Source organism: Littorina saxatilis, linkage group LG4 (genome assembly GCF_037325665.1).
Source record: "Littorina saxatilis isolate snail1 linkage group LG4, US_GU_Lsax_2.0, whole genome shotgun sequence".
Classification (NCBI taxonomy): Eukaryota; Metazoa; Mollusca; class Gastropoda; order Littorinimorpha; family Littorinidae; genus Littorina; species Littorina saxatilis.
The window spans coordinates 35,486,978-35,510,277 of NC_090248.1; the positions used below are offsets into that span (position 1 = coordinate 35,486,978).

Below are 23,300 nucleotides of genomic sequence, written 5' to 3' on the forward strand. Positions count from 1 at the left end.
TTTTAATTGAGACTGCTTTCCACAGTTTTCTGTTCTCTCTTTTTATGCCTGACCCCCCTCCCTCTCTCTCCCTCTCTCTCTCTCTCTCTCTCTCTTCTCTCTCTCTCTCTCTCTCTCTCTCTCTCTCTCTCTCTCTCTCTCTCTCTCTCTCTCTCTCTCTCTCTCTTACGACTTGTGTGTATGAGCGTGTGACGACTTATTTTTTGGATTACTCTTACATGAGTGTGTGTGTGTGTGTGTGTGTGTGTGTGTGTGTGTATGTGTGTGTGTGAGCGCATGTGTGTATGAGCGTGTGTGTGTGTGTGTGTGTGTTTGCGTGTGTGTGTGTGTGTTTGTGTGTGCGTGCGGTAAGAGAATGCGAGACAATACAGCATTATTGGTGTCATCTGCCATGATGGTAACACTTTGCATACTTTTATGTACGACTGTGCTACTGCACGAACATTTAGTAATTTACCCTTGTGAGGGTGTGAGCATGATTTCGTGGCCTTTATCCTCCTGATTGAACTTCATATTACCTTCGTTTTTACTGTGCTGTGGTTCAGGCTGTCACAGCAACTCTTTCACAAAGAGACGAGAATCACATTCTTTGTCTTGCGTGAGACAGAGACTCGATGTGTGCGTGCTCCTTTATTGTGCGCCTTTAATCGGACAAGCTTTAGTGACAGCAGTGTGTTCGGACGGTCAAGCGATTCGCCCTTTTCTATCGGATTGAAAGTGACTTCTGTTTCTAAGCGACAAGTGTGTCAACATTGACTCTTGTGTCAACTGCTTTGTGTCAGACTTGTTAAGAGTCTATTACACTAGTTCTGTAGTTTTAGTTTGGTTCTTTATCATTATAAACGGTAACAGTACCGTTTTATTTTTATTTTCCTGTTTCCTAATTGTGCTTGTCTGCTTTTCGATTTTCTACTTGCTTATTGTTTGTTTTCGCTGTTTACCTAGTTTGTCGTCGGAAACAGTTCCTTGTCTCTTTACTAGTTAATTTACGCTTGACGTTGTGTTTCGTAAAGTGTCATATATCATTTTGGTTCCATCACTGTTTTGTATCTCTTCATTATTTTGTTGTCTTGCTTACTGGATAATTAGCTGATTCAGTATCAATAAGTATATTGTTTAATTAAACAAACAAACAAACAAAAAACGCCCCAAAACGCTACTTGAGCTTAAATATGAGTAGCTCTCCTACTACATGGCCAACAAAACAGGGTCTCCGTGTTGGGCACCTGAACATTAACCATGCTATAAATAAAATCAATGATATTTCTACAATGCTGTTAAATACTGGAACAAGTTTTCACATTTTTGGGATCACAGAATCAAGATTAACACCTCAGATTTCGGATTCTGACGTTGTTATTCCAGGTTACAGTACGTTACGCAGAGACCCTCAGCAAAGTAGAGAAACTGGTATACTTTTGTACATAAGTGAATCAATTAGTTATACACGAATAATACACCTTGAGAACTTCGTGGAATCTGTGTGGATTGAAGTTAAGTTGAGAGGAGCACCTCCACTCCTCATAGGATTTTGTTATAGAAATCCCGCAGAGCGAGCAAACTGGTCAGATAACTTTACACAGATGTTAGATGCAGTTCTGCTCGAGTCAAAGGAAACAATTCTGTTGGGAGACTTTAATGTTGATTTGCTTAAACAAAACAAGCAGTGGGTTGATATGATTAACCTCTATAATCTTAAACAAATAGTCAACACTCCCACTAGAGTCACATCATCCAGCAGTACTCTGATAGATCATATCTATGTTACTGATCACCATAATATTGTCGAATGTTGTGTTCCAGCCAATGGTTGCAGCGATCATTTTCCTGTCTGTTTAACATGGTCAAGAAAGGGTGTCAAAATTCCTAAAGTTGGTCACAAGACAATAAAATACCGCTCTTTTTCTCAATTTAACGAAGACACCTTTCTACATGAACTTTGGAATTCCCCACTATCTGATACTTACAATTTTACGGATCCGGACGAAGCCCTAACACATTGGCTTAGTGCCTTCAATGACATATACGATAAACATGCTCCGTGGAGAATAAAGAGAGTTAGGCACATTGTAAAACCTAAATGGTTTGATAATGATTTACAACATGCCATTGACCATCGCGATTTTTTAAAGTCGGTTGGCAAGGAAGAGGAATACAGAGAACAGAGAAATAAGGTAAATTCACTTAAACGAACAAAAAAGATAAAATATTTTCGTGACCTAGCATCAAGTTCAAAGCAAAACTCAAAGAATATATGGAAGGCAATAAATGAACTTACGAATAAAAAGGCTGCCAGTCATCCGAGTTGTATCAAGGACATATCTCCCGATGCTTTAAACACACATTTTTCCAAAATTGCTGAAACTGTGATTAAAAATGACAAGTCCAAATTAAATGATTTGAAAGTTTTAGAAGAATTTTGCAAATCAAAACAAATTTCATGTCCAGCAAAAATTCCCCTTCTTACAGTACCTGAAGTTTTTCACGCACTTACACACCTCAAGCAAACAGGCACCCGGGGGCTCGATGGGCTTGATGGTAGGATTCTTAAATTGTCAGCCCCCGTAATTTCTGAAACACTTACCTACATTTACAATCTCTGTTTAGACAAAAAATATTTTCCAGTCGCCCTGAAACAGGCTAAAGTCATTCCTCTGTTTAAATCAGGTGACAAAAGAGACCCCTCAAATTATAGGCCAATTTCCATTTTGTCTGTGTTATCAAAACCACTGGAAAAGCATATCAACAAACACATCCTAACACATTTCAACCAAAACAACTTATTCCATCCTAAACAATCAGGATTTAGAGCTAAGCATTCCTGCCACACTGCCTTAATCTCTCTTGTTGATCAGTGGTTGGACAAAATAAACGATAATGAATTCTGTGGTGCCATTTTCGTAGACTTTGCAAAAGCCTTTGACGTAATTGATCACACATTATTGCTTAGAAAATTCGGTTTGTATGGCGTCGGATATGATACTATCAATCTTGTTAGTTCATTCCTCTCTGACAGACAACAGACAGTTCTTACAAACACTAGAGCATCGAGCATGCAAGCTGTAGATTACGGTGTACCACAAGGATCGGTATTAGGACCTCTGCTCTTCTCAATATATGTTAATGACCTCCCCCTTTATATTCAACATTTATGTGAACTTTTTGCAGATGATACCACAATTCACTCCAGTAACAAAAATTTAACTCGCTTATCAGAATCCCTCCAAGGAAGTCTAAACCAGCTGACAGAATGGACTGACCTAAATCACATGTCTCTTAACCCAAAGAAAACCAAATATATGATAATTACAACTAGACAAAAACGACAGAATTTTACCTCAACTGGTCCCGATTTAATGATTGACGGCAATATAGTGGAAAAAGTCGACCATCACAAAGTTCTAGGTGTCCACATCGATAACAACCTGTCTTGGTCAACTCACATTGAACAACTTAGTAAATTAGTGTCAAAGAAAGTGTACCTCTTATCTAGAATTAAACACTTCCTTAATTGTCAAGCCAGGAAGTTATTTTTCACTGCTCATATTCAGTCTCTTATTGATTACGCATCCACTCTATGGGACTCTGCAAGTGATAATTCCCTAAAGCTACTCAGCAGATTACACAAAAGAGCGCTAAAAGTAGTATTACTCAAACAGACTACTCTCACCGACTCAGACTACATCAACATAGGGGTCCTACCTCTGAAGTCAAGAATGAATTACAACAAAGGAATAATGATGCATAAAATTATGACAGAAAATGCACCCGAAACCATTTGCTCAAAGTTCTCTTTGAAGAATTCGCACCACTTTATAAAACTAAACACTCCTCTTCCTAGGATAGACCTATTTAAATCAAGTCTTGTTTATTCAGGAAGCAGCCTCTGGAACGCTCTTCCGGACGCCCTGCGGCAATCCACCAACACAGATTCTTTTAGAACCAAATATTCTTTCCATTTAATGAACTCTATGAACAAATAAACTTGATTGGTATGTTTTCTTTGTATACAGTTGTTCATTATCGGAATTATGGTTTATTGTGACAAAATCACGAAGATTTGGCTCTGTAATACATTGTTTTGCTGAGCTAATGTATTGTTGGGTTACTTTCCGTTTATCTTCATTGCTTTACACCCAATTTTGAACACTACCTTATGATCTACAATGCTTCTACATAATGCGCTTCATGTACATAAACTTATATGTTCTACCATTAATGTTTTTATGTAACCTTTTTGACTCACATGCGAAGCAAAAGTGAGTCTATGTACTCACCCGAGTCGTCCGTCTGTCCGGACATCCGGACGTCCGTCCGTCCGGAAAACTTTAACGTTGCATATTTCTTGGACACTATTCAGTCTATCAGTACCAAATTTGGCAAGATGGTGTATGATGACAAGGCCCCAAAAAACATACATAGCATCTTGACCTTGCTTCAAGGTCAAGTTCGCAGGGGCCATAAATGTTGCCTAAAAAACAGCTATTTTTCACATTTTTCCCATTTTCTCTGAAGTTTTTGAGATTGAATACCTCACCTATATATGATATATTGGGCAAAGTAAGCCCCATCTTTTGATACCAGTTTGGTTTACCTTGCTTCAAGGTCAAGGTCACAGGAGCTCTTCAAAGTTGGATTGTATACATATTTTGAAGTGACCTTGACCCTGAACTATGGAAGATAACTGTTTCAAACTTAAAAATTATGTGGGGCACATGTTATGCTTTCATCATGAGACACATTTGGTCACATATGATCAAGGTCAAGGTCACTTTGACCCTTATGAAATGTGACCAAAATAAGGTAGTGAACCACTAAAAGTGACCATATCTCATGGTAGAAAGAGCCAATAAGCACCATTGTACTTCCTATGTCTTGAATTAACAGCTTTGTGTTGCATGACCTTGGATGACCTTGACCTTGGGTCAAGGTCACATGTATTTTGGTAGGAAAAATGTGTAAAGCATGTGAGTCGTATGGGCTTTGCCCTTCTTGTTTCTCCTAGTCATAGTTATAGTAAAATAGTTTAGTCCCTCTTTAGGGCGAGGGCCAGATGCAAAAAAGCATTATATCTATGCTTATTCTTGTCACCTTCGAAAAATAAAGATTTGTCATTGTCATTGTCATTGTCATTGTCTCTCTTCTCTCTTCTCTCTTCTCTCTCTCTTCTCTTGGATTTCTTGCTGTGACAAAGGCCTATTTTCATGACAATAAAAAGAAAGACTGATAGAGAACTCGCTGACTTGGGCCAACCAATTTTTACAGTGCCACGGCATAGTTTGATCACTCTGTACAATAATCATCACTGTCGTTCGATGCCCAGATCACTCCTACCCAATCTGAACAATTTTTGTTTCCTTCTGTCCGTGTGTTGAGCGCTCACTGTTGCTTCTCAGTTGCATTATGCAGGCATGGGAATTGTCCGCCGAATTTTTTTTTTGTTCCGCCGAAAATGCAAAAGTGTCCGCCGAAAAAATAAAGGGGGAGGCACACAAAAAAAGCACCGGTTACTTTGGCCTTTGCGCAAATGCCCGGGAAAACTTTCCGTACTTTGTTCACGCACTGCTACCGCCCGCCTCAGTTCCTTGAACTTTTATGTTTGAAAGTTAATCAGATTGCACAGATTGTGTTACAAGTTACATTTTCCTGTTTGTCTCAACAGATCAATTTTTTAACAAATTTAAACCATATAATACATGTATCAGACATGGGATTCTTCCGTAAATTTACGGAATTCCGTAAATTTTTAGGCTCCAGGGATCATTCTTGAGATTCGTGCAAATCCGCTGAGAAAATTTTGGGGTATATGTAGGTATAGACCCAAGTTTTTCGGCCGGTCCGCTGATCGCGACGCTCCATTCCATACTATTCTTGAACGGTTGGTTCCTAAAACGGTCAGACTGTTGCTGGTCGATCCGTATGGGAACGCGCTCTTTGTCTCCTACAGTCACCGTTTCAACGTAGCTATCGGGGATTCAGTATAAGCATACCGTATGAGAATGATTCGGCGCCATTTTTACATCGCTTCGAGCCACCTGCCAAAATGATGAGGAAGCTAAAGCGAGACGAAACCGTTCTAGCCCGGGAAATTGACCAGCAGAAGTACAAGAAAAATCTCTGGAGATTCGACTGGCTCGATGAAGTTGTATCATTGAGCTGGAAATACGAGAAAGGCCAGAAGACACAAGACGTGAAACTGAAAGTTGGCGATGCTTTTGCTAAAATCAACTTGCCGGGAAAAGCTCAGTGCACTTTGTGCAACGATGTTAATGTTATCAACTACGGCTCCAATGGAAAGACTGCCCTCAAAAGCCACTTGAAAACCAACAAGCACTTGACTATCCTGAAAACCCAGTCGGGTAATCAGTCACTGGGGTCGTTTGGCACCGACAAGGTAAGAACATTGAAACCACACCGTCACACGCCACCACCCCCCACCCCCCGCCTCTCTCTCTCTCTCTCTCTCTCTCTCTCTCTCTCTCTCTCTCTCTCTCTCTCTCTCTCTTTCTCTCTTTCTCCTCCTTATTTTGAGTCTTAGCGTAAAATTAACTTGAGAAACATGGGAAGGATTAGAGAAAGGGGGGGGGGGGGGCTCTATGATTAAGCTGAAATATGCATTTCAGGGCCATTTTTGTGTGTCTAAATCACTAAAAACCTTCAGCTTCTGGGGGCTTCGCCCCCAGACCCCGACCAGGGGCATCGCCCCTGGACCCTACTGGGGGCCGCAGAAGGCCCCCAGACCCCCACCTTCTTTTTCCTTAATTATCACTTTTTCTGAATCCCATGTCTGATGTATATATTTTTTTTCTTCAAAAAAGCAAAAATTGGTACATTTTTGTACTAAAAACTCTGATTCTAAAAACAGAATTCAATGGCAAACTTGGAGCTCAGATGACACCAGATTGCACCATCTGGGTTCTTTGGAGAATTTTTTTTTTTCCGGGGGAGCATGCCCCCGGACCCCCCTAGTAAGGCTAGGCGCTTCGCGCCGTCGACTTGACGCTTTGCGTCTTCAGTTATAAATTTTCAGCCTTTTTTACAATTTTCAATTCCCATGCCTGATTATGTTTATCATTTTGCCTGACACTAAAAGATAGCTTCACCATATATGTTTTGACCAGTTTTTGTGTGTACAGTAGAACCCCCCTTTTAAGACCCCCCAAGTTAAGACTTCCTCCCTTTTAAGACCTGTTTTCTAAGACTTTATGTTCATAACCTCTGTAAATCTACCCCCATTTTTATGATTTTAAGACCCCTCCTTTTTAAGTCCTGATTTTGTCAGATTTTGTTAGGTCGTAAAAGGGGGGTTCCACTGTACTTTGATAGCAACCTGTCACTTAAACGCTCCCCACAGCTCAATCTTGTAGCTCTTGTCTGCAGGGGGTTTGACTTCATTTGTTTGCAGTTGAAATTGATGTCCTCCCATTTTTTTTACAAATGAATCACAGTTTATGCTCATTAAGTGGCATTATGTTTTGTTTCTTTGCATAGTCAAACTGCAGCCCTGGCAACCATCTCTCGAAAATGACCAACTTCCCATTACTACCACCCCAAAGAATTCCCAATGGGTTATTTTTTTCTAAATAATTCACCTTTCCATAGCGACCACCTGTCTACAGAGGGCACTTTTGGTGCATCCCTTGAGTGGTTGTTAAAGACGGACTTGACTGTACTTTAAAGCCAGAAATGTCATTTCTACTGTTCAGTTCTGTTATCTTTCCAGCTGTTGTGCACTTGTGATTGATATTCTGTCACGTGTAGTCTTGTTGTCACAGCGAACAGCCGGTGCCGCTGCGTCTTGTGTCCAAGGGGTCAAAGGAGTCTGAAGGTGAAGTGCAACTGGGGTTCGAATCCCAAGACAGCCTGCCATCGCGCCTTACCGCATCCTGTGTCTTGCATCACCCCTTCGATGTGCACAAGAAAGGTATGGGAAAGCTGGAACTTGAACAAAAGTGTAGCATAGAATTTGTTTTCTTTTGAAAGTATCTTATTCTTCTTCGTCTTTTTCTTCTTCACGGTACTTACACTGTCACTGCCTCTGAGACAAAAGATGCCGTCTTTTCCAGATTTTGTCTGCAGCTGTCGAGTTTGGTCTGCAGTAAGGTTAGTGACTCGGTGATGGCGAGTTTGTGTGTGTGTGTGTGTGTGTGTGTGTGTGTATGTGGTTTTTGACTCACATGCGAAGCAAAAGTGAGTCTATGTACTCACCCGAGTCGTCCGTCCGTCCGTCCGGACGTCCGGAAAACTTTAACGTTGGATATTTCTTGGACACTATTCAGTCTATCAGTACCAAATTTGGCAAGATGGTGTATGATGACAAGGCCCCAAAAAACATACATAGCATCTTGACCTTGCTTCAAGGTCAAGGTCGCAGGGGCCATAAATGTTGCCTAAAAAACAGCTATTTTTCACATTTTCTCTGAAGTTTTTGAGATTCAATACCTCACCTATATATGATATATAGGGCAAAGTAAGCCCCATCTTTTGATACCAGTTTGGTTTACCTTGCTTCAAGGTCAAGGTCACATGAGCTCTTCAAAGTTGGATTGTATACATATTTTGAAGTGACCTTGACCCTGAACTATGGAAGATAACTGTTTCAAACTTAAAAATTATGTAGGGCACATGTTATGCTTTCATCATGAGACACATTTGGTCACATATGATCAAGGTCAAGGTCACTTTGACCCTTATGAAATGTGACCAAAATAAGGTAGTGAACCACTAAAAGTGACCATATCTCATGGTAGAAAGAGCCAATAAGCACCATTGTACTTCCTATGTCTTGAATTAACAGCTTTGTGTTGCATGACCTTGGATGACCTTGACCTTGGGTCAAGGTCACATGTGTTTTGTGAAAAATGTGTAAAGCATGTGAGTCGTATGGGCTTTGCCCTTCTTGTTAAAGGATTTATTTAGCTGACAAACTGTTTTGAAATGCTGCAAAGGAGAAGGTAGTGTTTTTGTGTCCTTGTTTTTATCTGCATTGTTTCATTGCATAAAGAGAGTGATGAGGACAGGGAAAGCAACCAGCAGACTGCCTTCATGCATACTTTTCGCAGTTGGTTTAGCTCAAGAAACAATGGACTTTGAAAAGTTTCTTTATAATAAACCGATTGACTCAAGTCTCCCCTTCCATTTCACAGAAGAAATGTATCTAAACTGTTAAAAAAAAAAGCAGACTTGTTTACTCGATTTCGCCGTATTTTGTACGGCAAGTTTCCAAGAATACGATAAATCCGCTGGTTGATAAGAAAATATGAAAATCCAGTGTCATATTCTTACAGTTTTATCATTAGTGCGACAGACGTTGTATTGGAATTTCACTGCTAACAGTTTTACGTCGGTCACATGATTAACAAGCACCTCTACCTGGTAAGAAAATACACTCAATATTTTGAAAATACACTAAGTCTCTGTGGAAAATACACCAACTGTTCAAATTTGGTAAACAGATCTGAAAAAGGAATATCATAAATTAAAAGTAAAGCAAGCCAGCTGTTTAGACATGAAAACAATCAATATAGCTATTCTGATAGACACGTGGGGGAATTCGGGGGCTGTGATTGGATGGTCTCACACATCCCTATTGCGATCATCAAAGGATAACGCTATGGAAGTTGGTAATTTTTTGCCAATATCCAAACGATATCGGCAATAACAAAGACGCATGGTTCTGGTTTCTTCCACGTGTATAAAGTACACGCATACCTCGCCAGGTTTGTTTCTGTGACTAGTCAACAGACGATGCCATTTGCTTTGTGTGTGTTTTTTGTTGCTTACTGTACATGACATACATTATGTGTAAAATCCAGTTCTTTAAAGGGCAACAAACCTTGCAAATTTCAAGAAGCTGCAATCTGAAGCAACCTATCTCTGATTCTAGCAGACGATCTTTTCTATGTTTAACACAAAATCAGCAAACTCTCCTGTCGCATAGAACGTCCATTGTATAGTGCAATGTTGAAATGAAGTTACCGGTCTGAAACATTTAGTCGTTTCTTCTGAGACAATCCTTGTTCTCTTATCATCTACAGATTTACCGCAGTCTTCATCACGCAAATCCCCAACAGAAGTCAGACTTTTGAACATAAAATATACGTAAGCAAGCATAATACGTCATGACGTCATATGATTCCTAGCACATTGACGTAATGCTAAACATCCGGTTATCTCGAGTCTTCTCCGTAATACATGTCCGTGGGTTTTTCAATGTTTGGTGATTTCCGTGGCTTCATGCGCAAAGGGATATGCGCACTATAACCGTCGTCTGCAATCAACGACATGGACCATTCTGGTAGTTGTTGCTGACAAAAACATGATTTTAACACAGAATATAATGTCAGAATAGCTATATAAACGCTTCGACTCGTCGGCATTATACTTGTCTCGTCTAAATATCGGACCCTATTGCTACGCTGAAAACACAATAGGGTAAAGGTATCTAATTCCGACCAATTTATGGGGTACCTAAATCCGACCGATTTTCCCAGTCACATCAATGGCGATGTGCGCACGTCACCACAACAGAAGGAATGCCATTCATACTCGGGCCAGTCATGAACCGGTTGATGACGCGACTTTACGGACCAATCGTTTTGTCACGAGAGTTGATTTGTGTCATCGGCACCGCGGTGCGAAAATGTGCCTTGTGTTGTCTGCTTCGCCAGATTCCCCGCAGAGCGAAACTGCAACTTTGTAGCGAAAACGTACGTCGTACGTTTCTTACAAAAAGGAACAAAACTTGATGAACAGAGTTCTGTTTGATTCAAATAGATGTTACTAAGTGTTTTTGGAAGTGTATTTTGATACAATCGAAAAGGAGAAAATCTTATCGGTCAGATTTAGATACCCAGTTTTTGAGTGGGTATCTAAATCCGACCATCTCGCAGAAAATGCACAACGCTGTATAAAATCCCATTAAAATCATTGATTGTTTACGTTTATGACTTGAAAAATGGTATGAACACGGGAAGGTATGAGGTGTATTTATAATGTCCATTGAATCTTGTTTTGATAAAGTAAAAGCCGCAACCACTCCATCCACTTCATGACAGGTGCGCGCGCTCTTGTCTTGCTAAACTGATGAATCGACACCAACATCGCAAGTGCGTGGATGGGTGCTTGTCAGTGTTTGCGTGCATGTAAGCCTCAGTAAGCTTAATAGTAATATAGTGTTTCGCTCAACGAAAGTCACGAAGTTGTGTGTGTAGTGTTTGCGTGTGTGTGTGTGTGTGTGTGCCAACGCTGGGTGTAAGAGAAAATTGACAGAATCGTATTTAGCCTTTATCACATGACCTTGATTCATTGGATAGATAGATCTAGGAACAAGCAATTTTTGTTGGGATGACAGAAAAAGGACAGAAGAGATTTGATATTCACAAATAGGGTTCGTACAGGTGCTTGAAATCCTTGAAAATGATTGAATTTGGAGGGGTCAGTTTCAAGGCCTTGAAAGTGCTTACAAAATTGACAAGATCCTTGAAAGTCCTTAAAAACTCTGATGCTGTAAACTGATTACACAACAACCACCCACAATAAACAATTGCTATGATTTTGTATTTGATAACCTCAAAGAAAAAGTTGAACAGTAACCTACAGTCCTAGGCTTTTGAGTCTGTCTGCTTCAAAACGATCGTCTGCTACGAATCTGTCGCCTTTGACAAAAATTTAATCATTCGTTTTTGAACATCCAATGATTTAAATCGGCGTGCGGGACGGGGGCATAATAACCAACGAGGGTTTCGTTGCGAGCTTAGAAGGTAAGAGGGTGCTTGATTTTCTCTTCAGAAGGTCTTGAAAGTCCTTGAAAAGTCCTTGAATTTTATAACAAAAAAACTGTACGAACCCTGCACAAACACCTCATCACGGTCATACACGTAAAAGCCGTGGGAGTTTCAGCCCATGAACGAACAAACAAACAAATTTAGTTCCGAGTAGATTTCGGTCGGATTTAGATACCCCCCGGTCGAATTTAGGTTCCCACACCTACCTCCAATGTTTACCGACAAACGCTTCTTTAATAACGGAAAGTAACGACACAGGCACCTATCTAAAACAAGAATTGCGTACGGAAAACGCCGGTCTTACCAGACAAGACATATTTGCTAAACTTTACGATTTAGAGCCTTGAGAATAAAACAATGATCTCAATCGGTCGGAATTAGATACCCTTACTCTAGCTGTTAATATTATGCTGTAGCCAGGTATAGAAAGCTGCTTGATTGAAGCGATATAATCATTTGAGTGGATAGGTCCCTAATTGTTCGTGTTCCCATTAATGACCTCTACTTTCTGTGCGCTCTTTTCAGGCTGGGCATCGTGCAGCACGAAGAGAACGCGGGAAGTGTACGGCCTGACCAGCAGCCCCCTGGAGATACACGACGTCTGTCTTCCGCCCACCCATTCCAGGCAACCTGCCACTGCCAAGGACTCTGAGGGGTATGTCATACATTGCATTTTCACTTTGGTGGGGATGGGGTGTCGTTAATGCAATTGAGTAAGTTCAACACGCATTGTTTTTTCTCAGTGTCACATAATGATCCACAGTTGTGAAGAAATGTCCACCTCATTACAGGTGCATCAGAATTTGAAGTTAGATATGAATTTAAATGCTGTTGAATTGATTTATCCTTGTCTAATCAACAGAACTGAAGAATTCTGAACTGCTTATGTTTTAAAGGAAAAGAATCAGCAGCTTTTGTCTTGCAGTGTTAATTCCTGCTGCCCACAGAAAAAAGAAAGAAAAACCAAACTCGTGTATTTTAGTTGCCTGAAGACTAGTTATGAAAATGATAATGATGTGACTATATATGTTAGAGTACTGGGATATGTTGAAAGTAGGTGAAGAGAAAGAAAACACTGGGTGGCCGAGTGGTAACGCACTTGCGCTCGGAAGCGAGAGGTTGCGAGTTCGACCCTGGGTCAGGGCGTTAGCAATTTTCTCCCCCCTTTCCTAACCTAGGTGGTGGGTTCAAGTGCTAGTCTTTCGGATGAGACGAAAAACCGAGGTCCCTTCGTGTACACTACATTGGGGTGTGCACGTTAAAGATCCCACGGTTGACAAAAGGGTCTTTCCTGGCAAAATTGTATAGGCACAGATAAAAATGTCCACCAAATAACCCGTGTGACTTGGAATAATAGGCCGTGAAAAGTAGGATATGCGCCGAAATGGCTGCGATCTGCTGGTCGATGTGAATGCGTGATGTATTGCGTAAAAAAATTCCATCTCACACGGCATAAACAAATCCCTGCGCCTTGAATATGTGCGCGATATAAATTGCATAACAATTAAAAAAAAAATTTAAAAAAATCCCTGCGCTTAGAACTGTACCCACGGAATACGCGCGATATAAGCCTCATATTGATTGATTGATTGGTAAGGGAGGGGAAGATGAGGTTAAAAAAAATTATATACGAATAAAAAGTTTGATCGTGTTTCAAGTTTTTGCTTATTTGTGCTAACCTTCCTGTTTTAATTTTCAGGTCTGAGGTAAACTCTTTAGAGTATTCATCTGTAGTCGCTCTGAGTAAAATGGCACAGGTGGGTGTTTCTGCTGATGTTTTTTATGTGTCAATTTATCTTTTTTGTGTTCTGGCTTTGTTTGTTAATTGATTATTCATCAACACAATAACACTATTCTTATGAAAGCCTCAATGAGATTATTGTATGTTGTATTGTCCCCCCACCCCTCTCCCCCAGATAAACGTCATAGGTATCATTGTGTACGTGCAGCCAAGTGTTTCAGTGACCTGTATTTGACAGTTTAAGCAGCCAAGTGTTTCAGTGATCTGTATATGACAGTTTAAGCAGCCAAGTGTTTCAGTGACCTGTATATGACAGTTTAAGCAGCCAAGTGTTTCGGTGATCTGTATATATGACAGTTTAAGCAGCCAAGTGTTTCAGTGATCTGTGTATGACAGTTTAAGCAGCCAAGTGTTTCAGTGACCTGTATTTGACAGTTTAAGCAGGCCATAATTGGCGCTCTGGGGTGAAAAGGGTTAATCTTTCATACGTTAGATACAAGGTCTCACATGCCAAATGATGACAAAGTTTTGTCGGAATGCTATCTTGTGATACATTTTGTCTGCCAAAATGGAAAAAGGAGAGACTCTTTTGCTCAAAACTTTGGACAGAAAAGCAAGGCCAATGTGATGAACTTTGTGTTGTGTGTGTGTGTTTGTGTAACAGAAGCGGAGTCAGGAGCGGTCGACGGGCCGACAGCCGCACTCCTCCCCCAACGGTCAAGACGTCCCCAAAGCCAAGCGGCCAATGAACGCCTTCTTCCTCTGGTCACAGACCAAGCGCCCAGAGTACATTCACAAGTACACCAGGAGTAACAGGTAGAGAACTAGGGGATTATTTCCATTTACTTTTTTATACAGTGGTACCTGCGATGAAAGGACACCCTTGGGATGGGACCAGCCAAAAATGTCCTTGCATTGCAGGGTGGTCTGTCGGGACAGGTCTATTTTTTTGGTAGAAATAATAGAAAAAGGGACAACAGAAGGTGTCCTTTTAAGGAAGTTGTCCTCTCATCAGAGGGGCCACTTATCACAGGTACCCCTGTAGAGATGTTGGGCACTTGATGGTAGTCTAAAGTATCATAGAACATTTTATAAACTGGTATTACTTCAGCAGGGTTTAGTTTGCTTGTGTTCCATGCGCCACTGATGCATAACATTTGAAAATGACCCATAACAATTCTATTCAGTGAGTCAAGGGGGCGCATGGAGATTACTTACCCGTATGCCAACATGTGCACAGTTTACAGCTTTTGAATTTGAACCTAGAAACACACACACACACACACACACACACACACACACACACACACACACACACACACACACACTTGGACTGAGAAACACACACTCTCTCTCTCTCCCTATCACTCTCTCTTCCACACACACACACACACACACCCTCTCTCTCACACACACACCCTTTCTCTCACACACACTCTCTCTCTCCCTCTCTCTCACACAACACTTAAGTGTGATGATTGCATGTTGATGTGGTGTGCAGAGAGATCAGCGGCATGCTGAGCAAAGAGTGGCACAAGTTGAGCAACCAGGAGAAACAAGAGTTTCAGAGCAAGGCCAAGGTGAAGGCTGAACTCCAGAAGCAGCAGTACCCCGACTGTTGGAAGAGGAAAAACCATGATCATTAATTTATTGATATTGGAGTCCACCTGCCAAGGTGAGAGAAAAGGCTTTAAAAAAGTCCTCTTGAACTAAAACTTTCTACGTAATTAATTTCATCATTTATCATTGTCTCAGTCTCGCTTGTGTCTTTCGAACGAGCTTCTGAACAATTTGTCAGATATGTGGTTTTTTTCTGTATTATAAGTGTTCATCTGTCCACTTAAAAGACTGCTGGGTCCAAGATTAATGACTGTATCGTTGTGTTTTGTCAAGTTCCTTTAACGTTTATTTGTTTATTTATTTTTTTATTCATCATTAACTAAAGTCTAAAGCAAACTTAAAGCTCAAGATCGGATGTTTTATGATAGGATTTTATCTATCGGAACTAAAAAGATTTATTTTTATTTGGTGCAAGTAGCTGAATAAATGACAGTGGAGTACAGTGAAAGGAAGCAGGATTGCGACAAAAAGCAAGCTTGAACTTGTGTTTCTATGTGACTGCTTTGATTTGTTACAGACTACATCAGGCGGTGTGGAAAACTGATCTCAAGTCATTGTCAGTACATGCTTCACTGCGTCACCGCAGCCTGTATTGCCGTTAACTTATTTGTCAGCGACTCACTAGCTGCAAGGCGCCATCTTCTCAACAACATCTCTCCTGTCACCTACTCTGAAGGATACTTCCAGTCAAGTGTCTGCAAAATTTCGTCATCTTCTCTTAACTTTTGTTGGTGTGTTTTGAGGTGAAGTAGACTTATCTGTATTTGAGGCAATTACATGTGGCATTACAGGTTTGAGCCCTCCAGGTTGTTTTACAAAATATGATATATATGGCATTAGAGTGGATTTTTAAGACATGTTGCACATGCCTGTAAACCACCCATATACACACACTCGCACACACAGACATACATACATACACTCACATACACACACATACACACACACACATACATACATACATACATACACATACACACACACACACACACACACTCTGTCTCTCTCTCTCTCTCTTTTAACTGCTTTCATAATTCTTAGAACTTTTTATCTTGAAAGAGACAACAGCCAAAACGATAAATTATTGTTATTGAGTTAGAAATAGTTATTTGGGTGCTGAATTTGGCAAAATAATTAATTACACGTGTGTCTTGCTGTTCTTTCAGTAATGCAGACATTGTGGACCAAGATCGAAGCCCTTTTTCTCATTTCTATGAAGGAGTAAATTTGGTTTATTTTAGTCTTTTATTCATCAGTAGAAACAAACACACACTCTTTGGTACTCCTTATGAATGTTTCTAGCTTTAAAACTGTGTATAGTAAAAAGATATGTACATTAAGAAATGCTAATATGTGTGTGTTGTGCTATTGTAGGTTGTGTTTTTGTTAAGCATTTTTTCATCATACTAGAAAGCTTGAATTTGTGAAATTAAAACTTGCAGAGGAAAGCAGTTGCTCAACTTTGTTACTTCAGAAATAACCTTTTTGACTTCGACATACCTTTTCTTTCTGGAAAAAGTTAGTTTCTACAATATTAGAAACAGTTTTCTCGGATCTTCTATGTACATTGTAAAAAAATAAATGTTTAACCTGCATTTTTGTTCTGTCAATAGACTAGTTTTGTTTTGGTGTTTTCTTTTTTAAAACGTGCACAGATTATGTGGCATTGTGATACGAAAGAAAGTTTTATGACTTACAGTGTTTGTAAGAAGAAAACGTTGATGTAAATACAGTAGAACCCCCCTTTTTGAGACCTCCAAATGTAAGACTTTTAAAATTTGTTTGCTCCTGACATCTGTAAATTTACCCCCAGTTTGAGACTTGCTCCCTTTGAAGACCTTTTTTTCATAGATTTTTCGAGGACTTTAAACAAGGGTACATTGAACAAGGTGATAGAATGACTGAATTTACACATCTGTTGTGAGTTTTGCTTAAAGGCACATTCTAAGAGACCACATTCATTGCCACAGATGTTTTCAGGCTTTCATATGGAATAACAGCATCTTTTATTTGGACAAATACCAAAAATCTACAGCGTGACTGCATTGTGTACAGTGTGGGAATTGTTTTGCTGCATTGATTTAGCATAGATGCTACTTCCAACATTAATTCAAGAACAAAACCCACTGCACAGAATACAGGCACGCTATTGATTTCTTGTATGTGTCCAAGTGAAAGCTTTTATTTTTCGTGAAAGCCTGGACACATCTGTGGCAATAAACTTGATCGTGTACGCAAGAAGAGCGGTATCGTTAAGTTATCTGCAAAGCGTTTTAATCGTTTCGTTAGAGATTTTGCTTTGTTGGGTGCCTCCACTTTTCTCTGAGCAAAAGCAAAAGCAACAAAAAATAACATCATTCGTGATATTAATGCCACCCCACCCCCTTCCGCATACAATAATTTGTGTTCACTGCAAAAATAGTCTGAATGATAACAGAAGTTTGACATTTGAGAGATCATTTTGTAATTTAACTGACAACGACAGCAAATCTTCAGTTTATACAGGTAGCAATTTTAACTGCAGGATAATATTGAGCCAGAAGATTTATTGAAAAGCATATACCCCCTCCCTGTGATCATTCTGTAAATAACCACTGGACATTCTGCAAAGATGAATAAGGTAGATTTGTGTGCTCTGTTTCTCTGAGTATTATTCAGAAGTACAACCGTGTGATGGGAATTGTTGTGATCATGTCACCATAATTATCCTTTTTTCTCTCCACTTCATATGCCTTTCCGAGCAAAGATGATAGTTTATAGTAAGGTTATGCAAGGAAAAAGGTTAGCAGCACAGCTAAAAAGAACATTTAAAATTGCATTGTCCTATTTTGTTTTTGAAAATACAAAGGCACTTGGCGTCTATCTTCTAAAATAAAGCCTGCTTGTTTTGTATTAACTAATAAACAGCACCAAAGAAAAATACAGGCACACTTTGAAAGCACTTGCAGAAAGTAAATCATAAATACACCTTGTCTTTCTTTTGCCAGCATGTACCAATTTTTCACTTTTTGTTTCTTCCAAATTCTTCCAGGATTACTTTTACGAAGTAAATTCTGTATACCCTGTACAGCTTGCTTTTGTGTTCAGAACAAAATACAGGCAAATCTGTTTAGCAGTTTTCACTTTTTTTCTTCCCAAAAAGCAATAGTCTTCCAGTGCACTTGAAATTAACAGGAAACATGCGATACTAGCTTGAAATGAATGCATTAGTAGTTATCAAATATATTCCCCGTCTGTTCATATGGCAGTTTCACAAGACTTACAAATTGGCAGTATTTGTCTCAACATAATAGGGCAAACCACAGAGTTTTTACTGTTGTTTTTGTGTGTGTTTTTTTAAAGAAACTTCCAGCTTTATTATCACCCTTGTTAAAGATGTTTTGAAGTAATGCCTCGTTTTTTTAAATACATTTGTGCTGCATGTATTTTTCTATTAAAGCGTAATTTTGAGATGCTAATATTCACGCATTCTTTGTGTTACAGAGACAAGATCAAAGTGTTGATATGATAATTATTTGGTAAAACTTGTTTGTTGTGGGTTTTTTTCTTCTCTTTTTCACTTAGGATAAACGTGTCATGAATGAATGAATTTTCAGACTCTTAATATGAACGGTCAGTTGCTATGTACTGTACGTGTATTCCGTCTTGCATAACATTTCTTAAATTGGAACTACACTGTACGCCAAAAAATCATTTGAAATGATAAGTGCATTCCTATGTCTTGCATGTTTGAAAGAATAAGCTACACAACTAAGAAGGCATTGTTTTGTATCTCGTCAAACTGTTAAATTGAAATTACATTTGAAATAATGTGTGCAGTCTTGCATGTTTTAAACCGTAAGATAAAAAAGCCTGGTCTTCTTTGTGTGGAAACTAAGCTACATTTTACAGTCATTTTTTCCTCCATTGTTTTCTGAATCACATGTGCCTATCACCAGATTGTGTTCAAAGTTATGTACTAGTTTTGAGTAGAAAAAGAGCATTTTTGTACCATAGACATTTTTTAATCTTGATGATTGTGTGATTTGTGTCCGAGGGAGGGAAATGTTTTACAGTAGGATTCTTGTGATTTATGCAGTGTGATGCAGCCGTTTTGTTTCTGATAGGGAAAACATTCACAATTTGGTTCTTCAGACAAAAAACAAACAAACAACAAGTGTTGAGCTTATACAGTGGAACCTCCCTTTGAAGACTAGCCACCACCATCCTCCTTTTTTAGGACTTGGGCTTTGAGGAGTTTTCTGTTCATGAGATTTGCATATTAATCTTCATTTTAAGACTTCATATTTTGTATGACCTGATTTTGTCAGATATTTTCAATTATCTCCAGTTTAAACCTTCATTCTTTTGAAAACCTGATTTCTGCAGTTTTAGTAATCTAAAGGGAGATTCCACTGTACAACTTGTATTTGTTTACCTTCTTTGTGAATGAAGGGTGTCTGTTGTCAGATTTTTTTTTTAACCCAGACCTGTCTCGTAAAATCTGAGGTATCAAGGTGCTGGGTTTAAAGTGAGACAAACATCAATAGCATGTGATTGACACTATAAGCTTTTACACACAACACCTGTTTCAACAATTTTATTTTCAAATCGATGCTGCTTGCACACATGTGAAAGGAAGTAAGTGTCTACTTTTGTAAAATGATAATCTCGTGCTGTAGAACAGCATGTGTGTGCGTTCTTTAATTTGTATGTTTACAAAAAAAGTTGTGACAACAAAGTTAAAGACAGACAAAGAAAGAAAGTTTACATTGCATTACTTGAGAAAGTTTGCATTGTAGGAAGAAAGTTTGCACAAACCTTGTTAAAGAAGAAAGTTTGTTATCTTTGTTAAAGACGGACGGAGAAACTAAAGATAGTTTTCATTGTAAAAGACCGACAGAGAAACTAAACAAAGGAAAGTTTGCATTGTTAAAGACAGAAATTGTGTAGAAAGAAACTCAGCAAAGTTTGCAATGAAGAGAAAATCTTGTTTTTGAAAGGTTTTATTTCTGTTTTTAATTTGTTATACACAGTTGCACACAGTATTCACAATAAAAAGTTGCAAGATTGTTTTCTCAAAATGTATTTCGGGGTTTTTCTGTGTATATAAAAAGAGAGAGATGGTGTGTGTGTTCCTTCAGTGATTATTTAATCTGTTAACCAGGTCACTTGAACACATAACCTCAGGACAGCTAGCTAAAGATCAAGTTTCACTAATGAGAAGAACATTGCACTTTTCTTGTGACAGGGACAGATTAAGAAGTGAATTTATAAAGCCTGTGGTTACAATAACAAAACCATTCACTTTTTCTCAAAATTTAAGACTCAAGTACCCATAAGAGTCAACTTTGGTAATACAGGAGTAAACGAATGTTAACGTTAAAAATTGTTCATAAAATATTTAGATGAGGAATCAGAATTCTAACAGAAATCATAAATTCCAAACTTCCAGGAAAGAATATGTACATTATAAGAGTGTCATAAAGAAATGGAATGTTTCACAAAACTATCTGTGTAAGGATTTCTTAGGAAAACTCGAAACCTACACATATACATTAAAGCAACAAAAAATTGTACTTTTTTCACAACCAACTTGTAAAGTGAAAGTTTAAAGAAACAGTGAAAGTCTTAAGGTATATTACCCCTTAATACAATGGCTGTTTATATGCTGAGTAAAAGAGGCACATATCTTAATTATTAAAATTCTTGTCACAAATGTAAAATGTATGATGACATCATTAACTTGAACAAGGGAGCATTCAATGCATGAACAAGGGGGGTCACTTGTTCAAAACATCACAAGTTATCTTTGTTTGATCATGCAGAGATGCTAAAGGTAAAACCACAAAAAGATGAGACCATACTTTACAGGTATTTAACAAGAAGCTAAAAGAACTTCATTACAAACACAACTGTACAATAAAATTATGAACTGTACACAGACGTTCTCTAAAGCAATACATGTTTGTGCATCTGTGCCTGTAAACAAAACAGGATTTGGTGTAACTGTGATTTACTTTAAGTTAACAATATAAACAATATATATGTCAAAAGATACATGTACATTGTGCACATAAAGTATATCATTTACATACATGTATTATAATGCTCTGTGAGAAATGAAACCAAAAATAGAATCCCAATATAAAGGGTATTATGGCATCACACAATAGCACTGAACACAATGAAAATCTCCTTTTCTCAGGCAATTCTGGCAACACAAAAGCTTTCTTTTTGTTTGTTCACATGATTTCTTCTAAGAATGTACGCAAACAACAATCGGGCATGGGAATTGTCCGCCAAAAGGCAAATTTCCGCCGATTTTTTTTTTTTGTTCCGCCGAAAAAGCCAAAGTGTCTGCCGAAAAAATAAATGGGGGAGGCAAAAATGGTTCTAAAAACTGAATTTAATGGCAAACTTGGAGCTTAGATGACACCAAATTGCACCATTTAGGTTTTTTCGAGAAAACAAACTCCGGGGGGGGGCATGCCCCCGAACCCCCCTGCCATTACTTACAAATTTTCAGCCTTTTTTTACTTTTTTCAATTCCCATGCCTGAACAATGAAAGCTCTTTACTTTACAACCAAAAAAAACTGCAATTACACATAAATTACTGGTACAGGAAATACAGTAGAACCATTAAGTGCATTACACCAAAGACACACGCGTTGATCAACACACCATATTATCATTTCAAGATCACATGGTCTCTATATTTATTTACAATTTGACCAAAATGACAATGAAAAAACACACAGTGGACCAGACTAGATTATTTTCATGCTTTGGCATCAATAAATGAAATCTATGAATAAATGGATAAATGAATAAAAGGATGAAAGAAAGAGAGTATGAATAAAAGAAGGAACGAATAAAAGAAATGAATAAAGAATGAGAGGATGAAAAAAATAAAGAATGAAAAAAAGACAGTGTGCAGTGAAAGAAAGAATGAATGACACACACCACCAAAACACAGTGATCTTTAAACGCAGTGATCTTGATAGACCCATTCTGATAACCAGGAAGGCTCATCATCATGGGGCAATTTTACATACCAGTGTGTGACGACTATATACATGCAGTTGGTGATTTTTCACAACAGTCAAGCAAGAGACCAACCAATGAATCAAAGGAACACTGTTAAACCTGGAGATCAGTTTGTAATCACAATAAATATCTGGGACCACTCGGCAATAAATAAATAAAAATAATAAATAAAAATAAATCTACAAAAACAGTAAGAATTTAAAGTGATAAGATCCTTGACTATCAGCTTTCTATTTTGTAGCTGCTAAAAGTTTCGGTTTCCTTTGACTTGCCTTTCTTGCAGTTGTGGTTTCTAGACCTTTTAACCCTTTTTATTACCCTTTTAAATCAACAACTGTTAATTAAAACATAAATCAACTGAAAATACATGTCTTATACCAGCACTATATACACGCAATGTACACTAAATGTTGGTCCCTTCTTCCACCTCACTTGTGCTGACGAAAATAAACCTTTTAATCTTTTATTTTTTTGTACAATACCAAGGGTTTTTTCTCAAACATAACACTGTTCGTCCAGTACAGTTTTGGTGGCTATTGAGGGTTACTATCTATCTGATGTTTTCTTCGCGCAGAGTTTGATTTCCGAGAGGAGAGAGTTGAGAGCTGGTGCATTCTGGGAGATCTTGCGAGCACGCTCCAATTCTTGACACACCTCTTCCACAAATGATGGCACTGCACACACATCATTCACACAGACATCAATGCACAAGTTTTATTCTTAAAACACAATACAACAGCGCCAATAATTACCTGTTGTCTCAGCAAACTGGATACTATAAATAAATTAAATATCATTTCGTAGACTAATTTGAAAAGATAACTCAGAATGCAGAACAAAAACACTGATGATGTCAGCAAAAAGAAAGAAATGTCAGTGTTTTGAGGTTTAATGGTAAGCAACTACTGAACACTTGGATTAAACCATTGTTCTGAGAATTTAGAACAGATTATGTGTGCAGCATTCTTTCGGATGAGACGAAAAACCGAGGTCCCGTGTACACTACATTGGGGTGTGCACGTTAATGATCCCACGATTGACAAAAGGGTCTTTCCTGGCAAAATTATATAGACAAATATAAAAATGTCCACCAAATACCCGTGTGACTTGGAATAATAGGCCG

The 23,300-nt window shown here is 38.6% G+C and overlaps 2 protein-coding genes across 3 annotated transcripts in view; one reads left to right on the plus strand and one right to left on the minus strand.

Moving 5' to 3' along the window:
- Positions 1 to 21,261, plus strand: part of LOC138964603 (HMG box-containing protein 1-like) — a 48,784-nt gene extending 27,523 nt beyond the window's left edge. The window contains exons 8-13 of the mRNA XM_070336603.1: positions 7,776 to 7,924; positions 12,312 to 12,441; positions 13,486 to 13,543; positions 14,192 to 14,343; positions 15,029 to 15,202; positions 15,665 to 21,261. Of these exons, the coding sequence (XP_070192704.1) occupies positions 7,776 to 7,924; positions 12,312 to 12,441; positions 13,486 to 13,543; positions 14,192 to 14,343; positions 15,029 to 15,173 (634 nt within the window). The 3' untranslated portion in view covers positions 15,174 to 15,202; positions 15,665 to 21,261. The remainder of the gene's footprint in view (positions 1 to 7,775; positions 7,925 to 12,311; positions 12,442 to 13,485; positions 13,544 to 14,191; positions 14,344 to 15,028; positions 15,203 to 15,664) is intronic.
- Positions 20,117 to 23,300, minus strand: part of LOC138964601 (uncharacterized) — a 57,642-nt gene continuing 54,458 nt past the window's right edge. For both annotated transcript variants that reach the window (XM_070336602.1, XM_070336601.1), the window contains exon 14: positions 20,117 to 22,851. In XM_070336602.1, the coding sequence (XP_070192703.1) occupies positions 22,724 to 22,851 (128 nt within the window). In that variant the 3' untranslated portion in view covers positions 20,117 to 22,723. The remainder of the gene's footprint in view (positions 22,852 to 23,300) is intronic.